Source organism: Bison bison, unplaced genomic scaffold, assembly GCF_000754665.1.
Source record: "Bison bison bison isolate TAMUID 2011002044 unplaced genomic scaffold, Bison_UMD1.0 scf7180017864134, whole genome shotgun sequence".
Taxonomy (NCBI): domain Eukaryota; kingdom Metazoa; phylum Chordata; class Mammalia; order Artiodactyla; family Bovidae; genus Bison; species Bison bison.
In genome coordinates, this window is record NW_011494706.1 from 1,668,482 (window position 1) to 1,683,644 (window position 15,163).

A 15,163-nucleotide genomic window follows, 5' to 3' on the forward strand; every position below is an offset into this window, starting at 1 on the left:
CTACATTCACTCTCCCAGAGGGAAGGGCGAGGGGACCGAGACCTTGGACCTACAGCCTGAGGGCGCCTCCGCCGGCCGTACCTGACATCAGCTTCGGCTCCCTCTCGCCCCTCCTGGGGGGCGGAGAGGGGGACGACACGAGACCGGCGACCTTCGCTCTGCTCGGCAGCCGCAGAAGTGGCTCGTGGCTGCTGGCCGGGGCCGCCCGCTGCCGCCCAGATTATTCCCCGGCAGCGGCGGCGGCGGCGGCGGCCGAGGCGGGCCCAGCGCAAGCTCCCGCCCGCTCGCTCCGCCCCTCCCCGCAGCGCGTTCCGGCCGCGGGCCGCCGACGGCGCAGCCGCCACCCAGGGGTCCCCTAGCGCTGACGTCATCGCCGCCGCACCAGCCCCAGGGAAGGGCGGAGCGAGAGGGGGCAGGGTGGGGCGGGGCTACGGCGACGTGCGGGCGCGGGGATTGGCGGCTGAGCTCAAGCCCCGCCCTTGTGCGAAGGGGTCTGGGAAGTCGGCTCTTCTATGAGGGGTAGTCACAGCCCACTTGCGGCACCTCCGTGGCGGCCTCCACCTTCATCGCGGTGCTGTAGGGTCTTGCATTAGCTTCCGGATCTTGAGAGGGCCCAAAGCAGTGAAACATCAGGGACGAGGGCTGCGAATACCCTTGGGACCTTTGTCCAAGACACAGGCTCTTCCCTTTCAGGAGTCTTATGGCCTCTAGCCTGCTTTTAAACCGTTCTTTTTACCCCTGTTATCCCCTCCTCCCGATTCTCTTAACTCAGTACCTCTCTGGCCTTAAGGAGAGGAAATACGCAAGATGAGGTACGCAAACGAGTGTTGGGTAACCAGGTATGTGAATGAGCAGGGGCTGAGAACCCAATTAATTATACCACAAAGCCTCCTGAAGGCACACATGGTCTTTGGTTCCGTAATTACTTCACTGCTGTCAGGCAGTGGGCCGGAAGAGTTTCTTCGGAGCTCTCCAAAACCTCACCGTCTCACCTTTACTTGGCAAAGGGACTTTGTATCAGAAAACTGTTTTTGGATTATAGAGCTAGGAGCCCTCAAGCGATTGAGGCAGTCCCACAGCAGTCAGGAGGTAAGATCAAGTCTTGACTTACTGGTGTTATCTAACAAAGCCTAGTTTGAGGGTGAGAAAACTACCCTGCTTCCTAGGCAGTTCTTTAGTGCCTTGGCCTCTGGGCTGGAATCTTGATTCCCGCCACCTATTAGCTGTGTAACCTTGGCAAGTTACTTACCACGCCGGAGAGGAATAGTAAACAATGTAACTAAAGTATTGTTGTTGAAAGTGAAGTCGCTCAGTCTTGTCCGACTCTTTGCGATCCCATGGACTGTAGCCTACCAGGCTCCTCTGTCCATGGGATTTTCCAGGCAATAGTTCTGGAGTAGATTGCCATTTCCTTCTCCGGGATCTTCCCAACCCAGAGATTGAAGCCGGGTCTCCCTCATTGTAGACAGACGCTTTACCGTCTGAGCCACCAGGGAAGTCCTTGTTCCCTTTTTATTTGTTTAGATTCAGCTTTAGTGTAGTTTACCAGGATATATCATTAATAGATCCGAAAGAATCTTCGGGAAGAACTTTAAAACATCTAGATTCTTATCCAAACCTCTCATTTTTTCAGATGAGAAAACTGAGGTCAGAAAGGTAAACTGAGAAGCCTGTTTTGGAAGAGAAGTGCAAGTATGTGATATCCAGGTTAGTGCTCTGTTGGATCCTCACCTCCATCTCTTCTCTCTTCCCCAACTTGTATGTAATTATTGCTCAGCCTCACCCCCTTTGCCTTCCACAGCCACTGTGAGACAGGGAAAAGAGACCCTTCGAGGTCAAAGTGTACCAAATAGAAAGCAAAATACAACAAAATGCCTCAGGATTCTTATTTTAATTTTATTAAAATTTATAAGGAATAAGGAATAATCTTTTTCCAGTGAGCAAATATAGGAAACCCTTCCAAGGGTAAGCTCAGCTACAGCATGTCTAAGATAATTTTCTTAGTGGCAAGAAGATATGTTGATAGAACTACCAGATCAAATCAGGCCCCTTCTACCCTTCTAGGTATTATTGAAAATAGCTATTATTTTCATGAAAGCAATGTACACTTATTGAAACAAATATAAAAAAATTTCCAAATGCCGTAATTCAGAGATAACAATTTTTAAAAATTCATGTTATACTCCAGACGTCTCTAAGAATAAAAATATATAAATGTATAGAAATACAGTGTATGATACACTGGATTTTATTTTGTACACAGTTCTTTTTTCATGAACAATATATCATGAATAACATCATTTTTAAAAGTTGCATAGTGTGAAGTGGATGTACCACTGTTTATCTAACCGGTATTCTATTGATTCATTTCTGGTTTTTTCCCCAAATGTTTACTATTTTAAACAACTCTGTGATGAGTTTCTTAATGCATGTACCTTTGCACAACTGTACTGCTGTCTTCTTGAATAAATTCCTTGAAGTGACATTAATGTCAGCCAATTTTTCTTCATTATCAACTAGAAAAAAAGAAAGTTGTGGTTACTTTGAAAAATATAATTTATATGTGAGACACAAAATGACCATATTCTCCCATTTGAAACACAGATTAACCTTGAACGGTATGTTTATCTATCTGGAGTGTGTTTCAGTAATGTGTGTCACAGCTCCTTGGAGCAAGGTGATAGAGACTGATAGTTGATTTGATTCTATACAAAATCCTTTCTCTATTACTTGCAGAACTCTGACTTTTTTTCAGGGTGACTGTGTCCAGTTAAAAATACTTGTTTACGCAGGCTCCTATAAGCCATGTTTTCCCATGTGACCTGTCAGCAGAATGAAAGCAGATGTTGGTAGGAGAGGCTCAAAGTTTTACGGAAGAAATTTCCTGTTAGCCATTGGACCTATACCTGTCCTTTATCTTACCTGGAACAGTGATATGATGCTAGATGTGGAGCAGCCCTATTTCAACCACAGTAACAAAATAATAGCATAGCCAGAGGAACTGGTTTGTGATTGCTTTGAAGGGTCAGCTTATCAGCCCTGGTCTGCTCACTTCTGGGTTTGTTGTTATATGAAGGGGTTTGTTGTTATGTGAAGGAAAATAAATCCGTTCTCTTTAAGGCTTTTGTTGTTTTTGTTATAAGCACTGAATAAAATTCCTAATTGGCATAAAAAGATAGGAAAAGTCATTATTTAGCACTATAGGTAGAATTTTTTAATAAACAGGGTAAGATGAAAATGGGAACACAAAATGGAAACAAGCAACAACAAAAAACCACTCTCTAATAAACTTAGTTTTCCTTTAAATATCCAAATATTACAATTAGATTAACAACTCTTTAGTAATAATTAGATTACATTCTATAAATTATATTTATATAATAATGTATAGATTAAATGGACTTCCTTGATGGCTCAGACGGTAGAAGCGTCTGCCTACAATGTGGGAGACCTGGAGTCGATCCCTGGGTCAGGAACATCCTCTGGAGAAGGAAATGGCAACCCACTCCAGTACTTTTGCCTGAAAAGTCCCATGGACGGAGGATCCTGGTAGGCTACAGTCCATGGGGTCGCAGAGAGTCAGATACAATTGAGCAACTAAACTTCTAAAACTATAGATTAAATTATTTAGAATTTAATATAAATTGAATTGAATTATAAATTAAATTAAAACTACTGGTATAGTAGTTTTAAAATATGTTCACAAGTTCTTTGATACTTCTTCTTTCAAAAATTGAGCTTAATTCCCCTCACCTAGAGTTTGGACTGTACTTAGTGACTTGTTCTCATAAAGAGAATGTAGAAATGTTGTAATGTGACTTCTAAGTGGAGACTATATATGTGCCAGCTTTCTTCTTGCTCTCTCTGGGATTGCTCACTGGGGAAAGGTAATTGTCATGTCGTAAGGACACTCAGCAACTTAGAGAGAGGCCCATGTTGTGAATAACTAAGGCTTCCAGCCAATATTCAGTGAGGAGCTGAGAACTCCTGAAAACAGCCATGTGAGTGAATTTGAGAGCAGATCCCTTCAGCCTAGCCAAGCCTTCAGATAACTACATCCTTTGTCAGTATCATTATTGTACCTGAAGAGAGTCCATGAGCCAGAATCACTTAGTTTAGCCACTCCCAAATTCAAGTCTGCAGGAAGTGTAAAATAATAAATGTTTGTTGTTGTAAGCCATGTGCAGCAAAAGTAACTACTAAAAAGCTGGATATAGTGGAGTCTACGTAGCACAATCTAGGTATTTGATTATTTGTTGTTTTGAATGAGTAAAGCAACTGAATGAAGTACAATGTAGTATCTTTTTCACTTAAAGGGTAACATACCATGCTTGTATTATTTTTGACCCCTGACACCTGTATTGTGTAAGGCTTTTCTGACATGATCACAGGGAGATGAGTTGTGAATCTTATTGAAATCTGAACAATGACAGTCCTGGAAGAAACATATAATGAATAGTGCAGTAGAACCCTTGAGATGTGAATGATGCTCCCAGTTTTTTTTGTTTTTTTTTTTACTATTATTTGCATTTATTTTTTGCACCATTTGTTCCTGGGCCATAAGTTTTTGTTTCTTCAATTTCTTCTGGGATATCTTTTTCTTCTGTGCAACCTTCTCTTCTGGTTTAGGAACAATCTGTTCTTTTTCAGTTAAAGTTCTCAGTTTTATCAGTAATTAGCTGAGTAGCAAGTTATCAAAGCCCTCTAAATCTCAACTTCCCTATTGATAAATTGGAGAAAGTAATCCTGACTGGCCTCAAAAGGTAGTCAGTGGGATTATATGTGACAGGGATTATATCATTCTTTTAATTGCATTAGATTCATAAGTTAAATATTTTAGGAGTGTGTACCATGAAAACTTTTCTTTTAAGAAGTAATAACTACTTTTACTGGTGGCTCAGATGGTAAAGAATCCACCTGCAATGCAAGAGATAGCATTTCAATCCGTGGGTCAGGAAGATCCCTGGAGAAGGGAATGGCTACCCACTCCAGTATTCTTGCCTGGCGAATTCCACAGACAGAGGAGCCTGGCAGGCTACAGTCCATGGGGTCGCAAAGTGTTGGACATGACTGAGTGACTAAAACTTTGTAAAATATTAGTATTGTTCATAGTAAGAAGTTAGGATTTAAGAGTATAGCAGGATGGTAAGTTATTATATGTCAGATCTCATTTTATTGCCTTGTTGAAATTTTATTGCGGGTTAAAAAGAATACATAATTATGACTGGCTCCTTTCTCTTTTCAAGAATTAATTTGTAATTGTGGTTGGGTGTGTGTCCCTCTTTATGGTAACAGTGGTAGTTAAACATACTTAGTAATAAACATACATTTAACCAATAATTTAGTTTGAGTCTAAGCTTTTATTCTAGAGCAAAATTGCACCCAACAGCAAGAAAATAAATAGTAGAAAACATGTCTTTCTCTTTCATAGAGGAGGCCTTGGGCACAAAAGGGAAAGCATTATAAAATGGAACATCAGAGGTAGACATTATACAATTACAGACAATGCACAATTTGGTGATGTGGCTAAGTCCAGAGGTAAATATATGAGGATGAGTAAGACAAGACTTAAGTGTAAGATTCAAGTCTTGATAATGTAATGGTGAATTGTCCAAACTTCCAGGTTTGTTGTGTTTTCTGCTATTCAGCTATAACTGTAAATTAGATGAAACTACAGACTCAACTAGATAGCATTTTTGGTTGTAGATGACCCCAACTACCTACCATCTTTATTAACTTGAATAGGGAGAAGAACCCAAGAAAAAAGAGACAGAGCTTCCTCCTCTGGAGACAGCAGGCTTTTCAATGGAGCTTCTCATTTCATTAAAAATTCCTGCTAGGACACAGTATTTTCATTCTGTGGAACCCGAGAGAGCATTTTCCAAACAGTTTTTATTCCTTGCAGCTACATGTGCACAAAATCAACCAAGATTTTGAGACAGTTGGAAGGGCTAGTGTTATTTTCTGAATTGACTGACATGTGAAGGGGATAAAGGTGGAGAATAGAGGAGGAGATAAGGAAAAAAGCAAAGTCTAGGAAATACTTTTAACCTCAAGGGAAGAGGACTCAGCATGACTCACAAGTTATTAGCTTGAAAGCAGAGTCTGCCACGTGTGCACTGAGGAACCGGAGAAATAGTCTCAGCTTAGAAGATTGGGCTCCCTGGGGTTATCCTGTGTTGCTCTAGTTCCCTGGAATAAGCATCAGAATATGCCTTAATTATTTTCCCTGATGGCTCAACAAAAGCAGAAAACATTTGTTGTAAATGAAGTAGGTGATGCTTTAAAATTCCTAAGCAGTACATTATTTATAAATGTGTTCATTACCTCTGTTAGTGTAAAAAACTGACAATTTTTAGCTATGTAAAGTGGCACAATTTTTTTTCTTCTTTCTCTTAAGTTGTATTTAAAGGTTTTTAGATCTAGGAATGGGTTGGATAGATACTTTGTTGGGTTTCTGCCCATCATCCATTGAGAAGAACTCTCTTGCTTTTCCTCCAATTCCCATTTAGAGGTTTGGTCTCTCTAACCATGCATGTATATACACACACACACTATAGGACCCTTGTCCCTTCTTGATTGGATAGAGTTTGATCCTTGAAGGAATCTGACTCAATCAGATCCTTTCCTCTGAGGATTTGGAATTGGAAGAGAAGTTTTAGTTGCTCTGTATTGAACACTGAAACTACAACACAAACGGGGGCTTCTAACCCAAACATGTGAACCCAAGTTAGGGGAACCCATTACAGATGGAAAGAGAAATGAAGCAGACTATCTGAGAAACGACCCTGAGCTTTGGTGCTGTCACAGAGACAGAGAAAGAAAGGGAGGAGACTCATTTTCTAGCTTCTCAGATTTCCCATGACCTCCATCCCACTAATGGCCCAATTGCTCTTGAGATCCAAGAATACCTACATTGTATTCTTATATTAAGTTATACGTTTTTGTTGTTAAGTTAGTTTGAGTGGATAATTTTTCCATTCTTTAAAACACATTTCATCACTTCATTTAAGAGTGATCTGAATCATTCTTTTCATTTATAAGTAAAAAGCCTTTTGAAAGCTTTGGCCTGAGGAAAACATAAATCTTTGAAAAGCACGCAAAATTTCAGTCTTTTGAGTGAAAAGAGCAAAATGGCAGAGTAGGAAGCTTCCCACTCCCATTCTTCCACAGAACATTGAAAAATAAGCAGAAACCATCAGTTTTGTGACAGCTCTAGAAAGCAGTTGAATGTTTACAGCCACCACATGAGCACTGAATCAAGAAAGAGGCACTTCAAAATAATAGGAAGGTTTTGTGGTGGTTTATTTGTCCTTCCACTACCACTGCCCCTTCACGTATGTGTACGCACGCAGTCCTGTCCGACTCTTCTCGACCCCATGGACTGTAGCCCGCCAGGCTCCTCCGTCTGTGAGGTTTTCCAGGCAAGAATACTGGAGTGGGTTGCCATTTCCTCCTCCAGGGGATCTTCCTGACTCAGGGATCGAACCCGCATCTCTTGCATCTCCTGTACTGTCAGGTGGATTCTTTGCCATTGCACCACCTGGGAACCCCATGGTAGAGGTTAAATAAAGTAATAACAGTGAGACTGTCATCCTGTATGCTAGTACCTTTGTAAGAATAAGGGACTCCAAAGCTGTCTGCCTGTCTCCTCATCATGTGAGGACACAGTAAGAAGACAAACTGAATTGACAGGAACCTTGATTTTGGACTTTCCAGCCTCCAGAACTATGAGAAGTGTCTGTTATCTAAGGCATCCAGGCTATGCTATTTTGTTATAGCAGCCCAAGCAGAGTAATACAGGGAGCAGCCTAAAGGACGACGCTCGGTCTTCCACTCAGAACTCAGGAGAAAGCTTGAAAATACTGCAAGCCAAATGAAAAATCTTCAGATACTTGGGTCAGAAATTATAGTTGAAACATATAGTAGATTGGCTAAGGTAAAAGCTGGGGAGAGTTTCTTTGGGAAATTAGGACATTTAAAAGCAACTATGGGGACTTCCCTAGTGATCCAGGGGCTAAGGCTCCTCATTCCCAATGCAGGGGGCTTGGGTTGGATCTCTGGTCAGGGAACTAAATCCCACATACTTCAACCAAGATTAAAGATCCTACATGCTATAACTAAGACCCAGCACAGCCAAATAAATAAAAATAAATATTTTTTAAACGTTGTTAAAAATAAAAGCAACTTTGTAAATGGGGGAATTTAGAAAACCATGTATGTGCCCTGGATAAGACACATGCTCAAAAAACACCCGAGAAGACCCTCAGCTTTTTCTTGGGCTCATCCTTGGGCACAGTGCAAGCCTGGCAAGTTGAAGATCAGTGCCAATTTGCCAAGACTCGGAGGTTCCCAGCGTTCAAAGACATTTCTGTCAAAACACTAGCTGAACACAAGCTAAGAAACAGACTTCAGTGACCACATTTACAAAGAATATAGTCTTTTAATAGTTTGGGATCAGCATTGAATAATCTGACTGCTACAGCCTTTCAGCAACCAAAAAGTAGCAAGCCTTGTGAAAAGGAGAGAACCTTCCTTCCAAGTACGTACTGTGAGTGAGTGGAAGTTGCTCAGTTGTATCCAACTCTTTGCAACCCCCTGAACTGTAGCCTCCCAGGCTCCTCTGACTGTGGAATTCTCCAGGCAAGAATACTGGAGTGGGTAGCCTTGCCTTCTCCGGGGGATCTTCCCAACCCAGGGATTGAACCCAGCTCTCCTGCATTGCAGGCGGATTCCTTACCCTCTAGCCACCAGGGAAGTCCCAAGTACATACTACAATAGTAAAATTTCCTGTTTTCATTAAAAAAAATAATAATAAAACATACAAAGAAACAGGAAAGTATGGCTATTTCTAAGGAATGAAATAAATTGGTAGAAAGACTGAAGGCAGGAAGAGAAGGGAACCACAGAGGATGAGAAGGTTGGATGGCATCACCCACTTGATGGACATGAGTGTGAGCAAGCTCTGGGAGTTTGTGACTGACAGGGCAGCCTGGTGTTCTGCAGTCCGTGGTGTTGCAAAGAGTCAGACATGACTGAGCGACTGAACTGAACTGATCTCTGAGGAAGTCCAGACATTGGAATTACTGGACAGAGATTTTAAAACCACTGTCCTGAAACATGCTCAAAGAACTAATAGAAAACATAGACAAACAACTAAAGGGATAAAATGAGTGGAATTACATAAAACTTTTTGGCCACCTCATGCGAAGAGTTGACTCATTGGAAAAGACTCTGATGCTGGGGCAGGAGGAGAAGGGGACAGGAGGAGGAGGGGACAACAGAGGATGAGATGGCTGGATGGCATCACCGACCCGATGGACGTGAGTTTGAGTGAACTCCCGGAGTTGGTGATGGATAGGGAGGCCTGGCGTGCTACGATTCATGGGGTCGCAAAGAGTCGGACACGACTGAGCGACTGAACTGAACTGAAGCAGCATAAAAATAATCAAGTCTCCTAGATGCCTACTTCTATCCCAGATAATCCCAGCAAAGTAGGTCAAAGTCTTTCCAATTTTTATTTTGGTGTAATTTCAGATTTTACAAAGTTGCAAGAATAGTACAAAGAATCCTCATACAACTTTTCTCTTGATTATTGTTTTAAAATTTTAACCACTCACATGAACTGTTTTCTTATTTTTCTGCCTCCAAAATTTAGGCTAATAGTGGCTTAATGTAAATACTACACTTGATATGGTAATAAATATAACAATAATAACAATTCCAAAAATTACTTGCTGAACCTGATACATGCCAGACAAGTGTTGAACTTGCACTCTCACATACTCCTAACCCTATAACTCAGGCACTATTATTATGTTAATTTAATAGATGAAGATACTGAGACACAGGGAGTTTTAGGATCTTGCCCAAGAACACAGATAAAAATCTTCTGGTGTTGAATGCAAATGAAACCATTCAGATTCCTTGACTCTACCTACGTTTTACCTATGTTTTTAACACTGATCTTTTAAATGAGGTGTCAGCAAACTACAGCCTTTTGACTAAATGCAGCCCATAGAAGATCTTTATTTAGTCCCAGATCCGCTTGTACAAGGGTTGCCCATCCTCTTACACAGATGAGTGGGCACAACCTGGTCTCTCTGTCTTGACCAGGCTGCTGTCTTTCAGGTATCTGGTCATTTTTTCTAACTGATTACTGTGACTTCTTGTCCTGCTCACAGAAAAACAGCAGCCTGACTAAGTTGTAACTTCTTAGACACTGTTTGGTCCTTCTAGTGAATGTCTCTGGTCTAAAGGAAATACCTAAGTGCCCAATAGAGTTGACAGGCAAGGTTAATCCTCACCAAGCTGGGGCATTCCTGGGGCATTTTATGGTGACCCACTCTAGACGTCTTAAATAATAAAAACAACACTGTGCGTGTGATCAAAGGCAGCACACCTGAGGTGGGCATGGTGTGCATTGCTTTGGTCTTCCTTCAGGACTGAAAGGCTTATTCCCCCAGCTATTGGGAGTGCTGCCAACAGATAGCCATCAGGTGTCAGCCCTCTCAGAGAATTGCCTCAGATGCAGGTACCTGCCTCAAGTCAAGATCATGCCTTCTTTCAGGGCACCCACATCCAGTGACTGATTAGCACAGGGGTATAAAAGCCCAGCCTCCCAACCTCAACATATAATGTTGTCTAGAGCCGTTCTGTCGTCAGAGTTCCCCGCCGGATTGACTAAGGCCTCTGTTAAGATTGCGTCATGGTATAGTTTCTCCTTCTGTCCAGTCTTATTTCTTTTTTTCTATTTCACAGGCACTGACCTCAAAAGCACTCCCTAATAAGCTATATACGGAACTCAGCCTATGACAAAACCTAAAGCAAGAGGAGAGCTATTTCTCAACCCTCTAGAAATTCAAGCTTCTTTTTAAATGTCTCTGGTTCATAGATAATACAATTGTGAATGACTTCTGTTTACCTGGAGTCACCTCTTCAAGCATTAACCTCGGTGCTCCACATGAGAAATAAGGAGAAATAGATCCAAGGAGCCAGTGCTGTCAGTTATCACAGATGAACCCATAATCATTTCATCATGCTGTTCAGTGTGATTTGGACAATTACTGAAGCTTTTGGGTTGTTTATATTTAATCAGAGGTAGAATTCTGAAATACTTTCAGTATGCCAGGCTTCTTTATAACTGTCTTTGCCTTAGGGTAAACATCAAGGTATTTGCATACAATGGCACCCCACTCCAGTACTCTGGCCTGGAAAATCCCATGGGCAGAGGAGCCTGGTAGGCTGTAGTCCATGGGGTCGAGAAGAGTCGCACACGACTTCACTTTCACTTTCACTTTTCACTTTCATGCATTGGAGAAGGCAATGGCAACCCACTCCAGTGTTCTTGCCTGGAGAATCCCAGGGACAGGGGAGCCTGGTGGGCTGCCGTCTATAGGGTCACACAGAGTTGGAAATGACTGAAGTGACTTAGCAGCAGCAGTTGATTTTCAATGTTGTATTAATTCAGGTGTACAGAAAAATGAATCTGTTATACATGACACACTCCAGTGTTCTGGTCTGGGAAATCCCATGGGCAGAGGAGCTTGGTGGTCTGCAGTTCATGGGGTCACAAGAGTCAGACATGACTTAGCAACTAAACCATCACTATATGTACACACACACATATATATGTTTAATACATATATTCACTCTTCCCATAGAGACCATTACAGAGTATTGAACTCCCTGTGCTGTACAATAGGTCCTTATTTATTTCATAGATATTAATAGTAGTGTGTCAATCCCGATCTTCCAGTTTAACCTCCCCATACCCCCCAGTAACCATACGTTCATTTTCTTCATCTGTAACTCTATTTCTGTTTTGTAGCTAAATTCATTTGTAGCCTCTTTTTAAATTCTACATGTAAGTGATATCATATATTTGTCTTTCTCTGACTTCACTCAGTATGACAGTATGACAGTCTCTAGGTTCATCCATGTTGCTGCAAATGGCATTATTTCTTTTTTTATGGAGGAGTACTGTTCCATTGTGTATTTGTACCGCATCTTCTTTAGCCATTCTTCTGTCAGTAGACATTAAGGTTGCTTCCATGCCCTGACTGTTGTAAATAGTGCTGCAGTGAGAATAGGGATTGTGCACATCTTTTAAGGAAACTTGAAAAATCACCTACTAAAGTAAGTATGGACAGTATTCATGTTTTCCTATCTTTCTGGTATCTTTTTAAAAAATGTTTCCATGGTGATACAACCTGATACTGAGTGCTAAGTTGCTCAGTTGTGTCAGACTCTGAGACCCTGTGGACTGTAGCCCACCAGGCTCCTTGTCCATGAGATTCTCCAGGCAAGAATACTAGAGTGGGTTGCCATGTTCTTTTCCAGGGGATCCTCCTGACCCAGGGATTGAACCCGCATCTCTTACACCTACTGCATTGACAAGTGGGTTCTTTACCACTAGTGCTACCTGGGAAGCCCCATGATAGATACTGGAGATTAGGTAAAAGGTGCTTTAATCCTGGCTTTGAGACTTAACAGCTGCTTTCTGAGCCTCATGATCCTCCACTGTAAAAGGGAAACAGTGATGCCCATTTTTTAGAGTTATTATGTTGTTTAAATGAGAGGATATTTGCAAAGGGCCTGCAATATTCAAGTACCCAATAAATGCTACTGCTGCTGCTGCTGCTGTGTCACTTTAGTCGTGTCCAACTCTGTGCGACCCCATAGACAGCAGCCCACCAGGCTCCCCCGTCCCTGGGATTCTCCAAGCAAGAACACTGGAGCGGGTTGCCATTTCCTTCTCCAATGCATGAAAGTGAAAAGGGAAAGTGAAGTCGCTCAGTCGTGTCCGACTCTAGCGACCCCATGGACTGCAGCCCACCAGGCTCCTCTGTCCATGGGATTTTCTATGCAAAAGTACTGGAGTGGGGTGCCATTGCCTTCTCCACAATAAATGCTAGCTATTTTTATAAAAAAGTATAATAATGATGATAAGTGGACTGACCAAAGGTTTTTGAAAGGAAATATCTTTACGACAAATACTGTAGTTTATTGCTACATATTTTATTAGCAAACAAAGATAGTCACTATAAAGATTTCTACACTGAAATATACATAAGTGATTTTCATCCAAGAGGCAATGTTTTGAAAGTAGAGGAGTTGAATGAAGTGATTTCCAAAGTATTCCTCCCTGCAGCGCACCCCACGGTGTTTAAAGCCTTGTGAGTCTATGGATTAGGATGACCCTCCAAAAATAAGAGCAACTATTTCTTGGAATTTGAGTTTTTCTCTATTGAGAGTGGGTGCATGTCGACAGAACACTTGTTCTATTAGTCCTCTTGGCTAATAGTCTACTCGCAAATAATTCAGACTCAATCTATTGTAACATTGTCTGCACACCTGACAGTGCAGAAATAGTAATGATTAAACTCTTACAAAAATGGAAGTTACTGCCCATTATTTTGTCCTAACCTTATGGTAGCTTAAATTCTATTTAAATTGATTGTATATTATGGCTCTTTATTTTTCTCTCAATATTAACTACTTCTGATTAGTGCCATGTATGTATATGGAGGCAATTCTGCCCAAACAGAAGGAAAGAATTCTGCCTTCCTTCTGTCATCTGTTAACCTTGTTCTCAGGAACTAATTTCTCTGATACAATCCCTGCATCTACTGTACATCTTTGGATGTGTCCTTGGACACATGCTCTCTTTTTCATCCTTTTCGTCTCTAGAATGAGTTGCATGTTAAGTCCATCCTTTAGAGCCAATTTAGAGTCAAGTACTTTACCTCAATTTTGAACTGGATTTACAGTCTCTCTTACTGAGTGGATCCAGGTTAGCAGACACACAAGACCATCTTTGTTTTCCTCCCCTTCTGTCTCTATATCCATCTTTCTACTTCCAGACTAAGAATAGGAGTCTTTCTTTCCTCATTTCTCAAAAGAAATAGCACAGCATTTTGTCTCTCTCTCTGCTCTGTTTCAGCCACTTAATATATGTATTAGAGCATTATCAGTCAAGATTGCATTCCCTGTTCCCTTATATATTAGACTTCGGTTAGGGCCATAAATGATGGGGGGGAATGGTGGGGGTAGGGGTTGAGGATGGAAAGGGGAGGCTGGTGAGCAGATAGCACTTTATAGTTGAAGCCTGAAAGATCTCAATGGGAATTGAGGATGGTATACAAACACAGAATAGAAAGAAACTTCTAAAGTTCAGAAGAACCAGAACTCCATTCTGTGAAGAGACTGAAATTTGTACTCAATATAAACGGTGGAGTGGCTCAGTGGTCAAGAGTCCACTTGCTAACGCAGGACATGTGGGTTTGATCCCTGTGTTGGGAAGATCCCCTGGAGAAGGAGATGGTAACCCACTCCAGTATTCTTGTCTGGGAAATCCTGTGGACAGAGGAGCCTGGTGGACTCAAGTCCATGGGGTCTCAAAAGTGTCAGACACAACTTAGTGATTAAACACCACCACTATAAAATGTGGAGTGTGCCTAGTGGCAAGAAGCACACACATGTCAGGCAGGAAAGAGCTGAAGCATGGAATAAAGGTGAGGAAATTTAACTCATTTTGCTTCTCATGTACAAATGGCCTTTTATGGTGTTGCTGGGTTTTATCTTTGAAGTGCAGACATATCCCCCAATTTATTAACACGAGTGAGTACAGAGCTCCCTGGAGTATGAGAAAGGAAATGAAAAAAGCTGTGCTCCAGCCTACCAGGCTCCCAGCTGACTGAAAGGCTTGTTCCCTTTTTCATCCATTATATGTTGTGTGTTTATATGAATGGTTGTGATACTGCTTAAACACTGTTTCTTGAGGAAAATGCATCCATATTTGAGTTGGATCACCTTAAAATGAATTCTTGAAATACAGCTCACACAGAGATAGGGGACTTCTTCTGGCTTACTATTAATAACATTAACCATCTAGATGTTGCGGATAAAGAAAATGCAGGTGGTAAAACAATGGCTTGGCAAAGGCATCATGATCAAATCAAGCTAAAATTAGAACTTCATGCCCCTTCATTCAGTCTGTGAAATGTCTTTTTCTACTGGATCTCTAAGGAGCATTTGCCTTGAGATTATTGGGGAAGGAAAGTCCAATGAACAGACCACTTCCTTTCTCTCTCTTCTTTGCATTGCTGTTTCTCTTCCAGTCTATAAATCTTTCCTCCTCCCCAGCTCCTTCTCCTCTGTT

The 15,163-nt window shown here is 41.6% G+C and overlaps 2 protein-coding genes across 5 annotated transcripts in view; one reads left to right on the forward strand and one right to left on the reverse strand.

Annotated features, from left to right (window-relative positions):
• The window catches only part of C1GALT1 (core 1 synthase, glycoprotein-N-acetylgalactosamine 3-beta-galactosyltransferase 1), a 48,493-nt gene extending 48,209 nt beyond the window's left edge, over nt 1–284 (reverse strand). Inside the window, exon 1 of the mRNA XM_010839729.1 lies at nt 82–284. Coding sequence (XP_010838031.1) covers nt 82–88 — 7 coding nt within the window. The 5' untranslated portion in view covers nt 89–284. The remainder of the gene's footprint in view (nt 1–81) is intronic.
• Nucleotides 285–467: 183 nt separating this feature from the next.
• The window catches only part of ASNS (asparagine synthetase (glutamine-hydrolyzing)), a 148,063-nt gene continuing 133,367 nt past the window's right edge, over nt 468–15,163 (forward strand). For 2 of the 4 annotated variants that reach the window (XM_010839733.1, XM_010839732.1), the window contains exons 1-2: nt 468–839; nt 1,634–1,707. The gene's annotated coding sequence lies outside the window, so the exon portion shown is untranslated. Of the gene's footprint in view, nt 1,090–1,633; nt 1,708–15,163 lie in introns of all 4 variants that reach the window. The other 2 variants (XM_010839734.1, XM_010839735.1) reach the window with 2 other exon arrangements.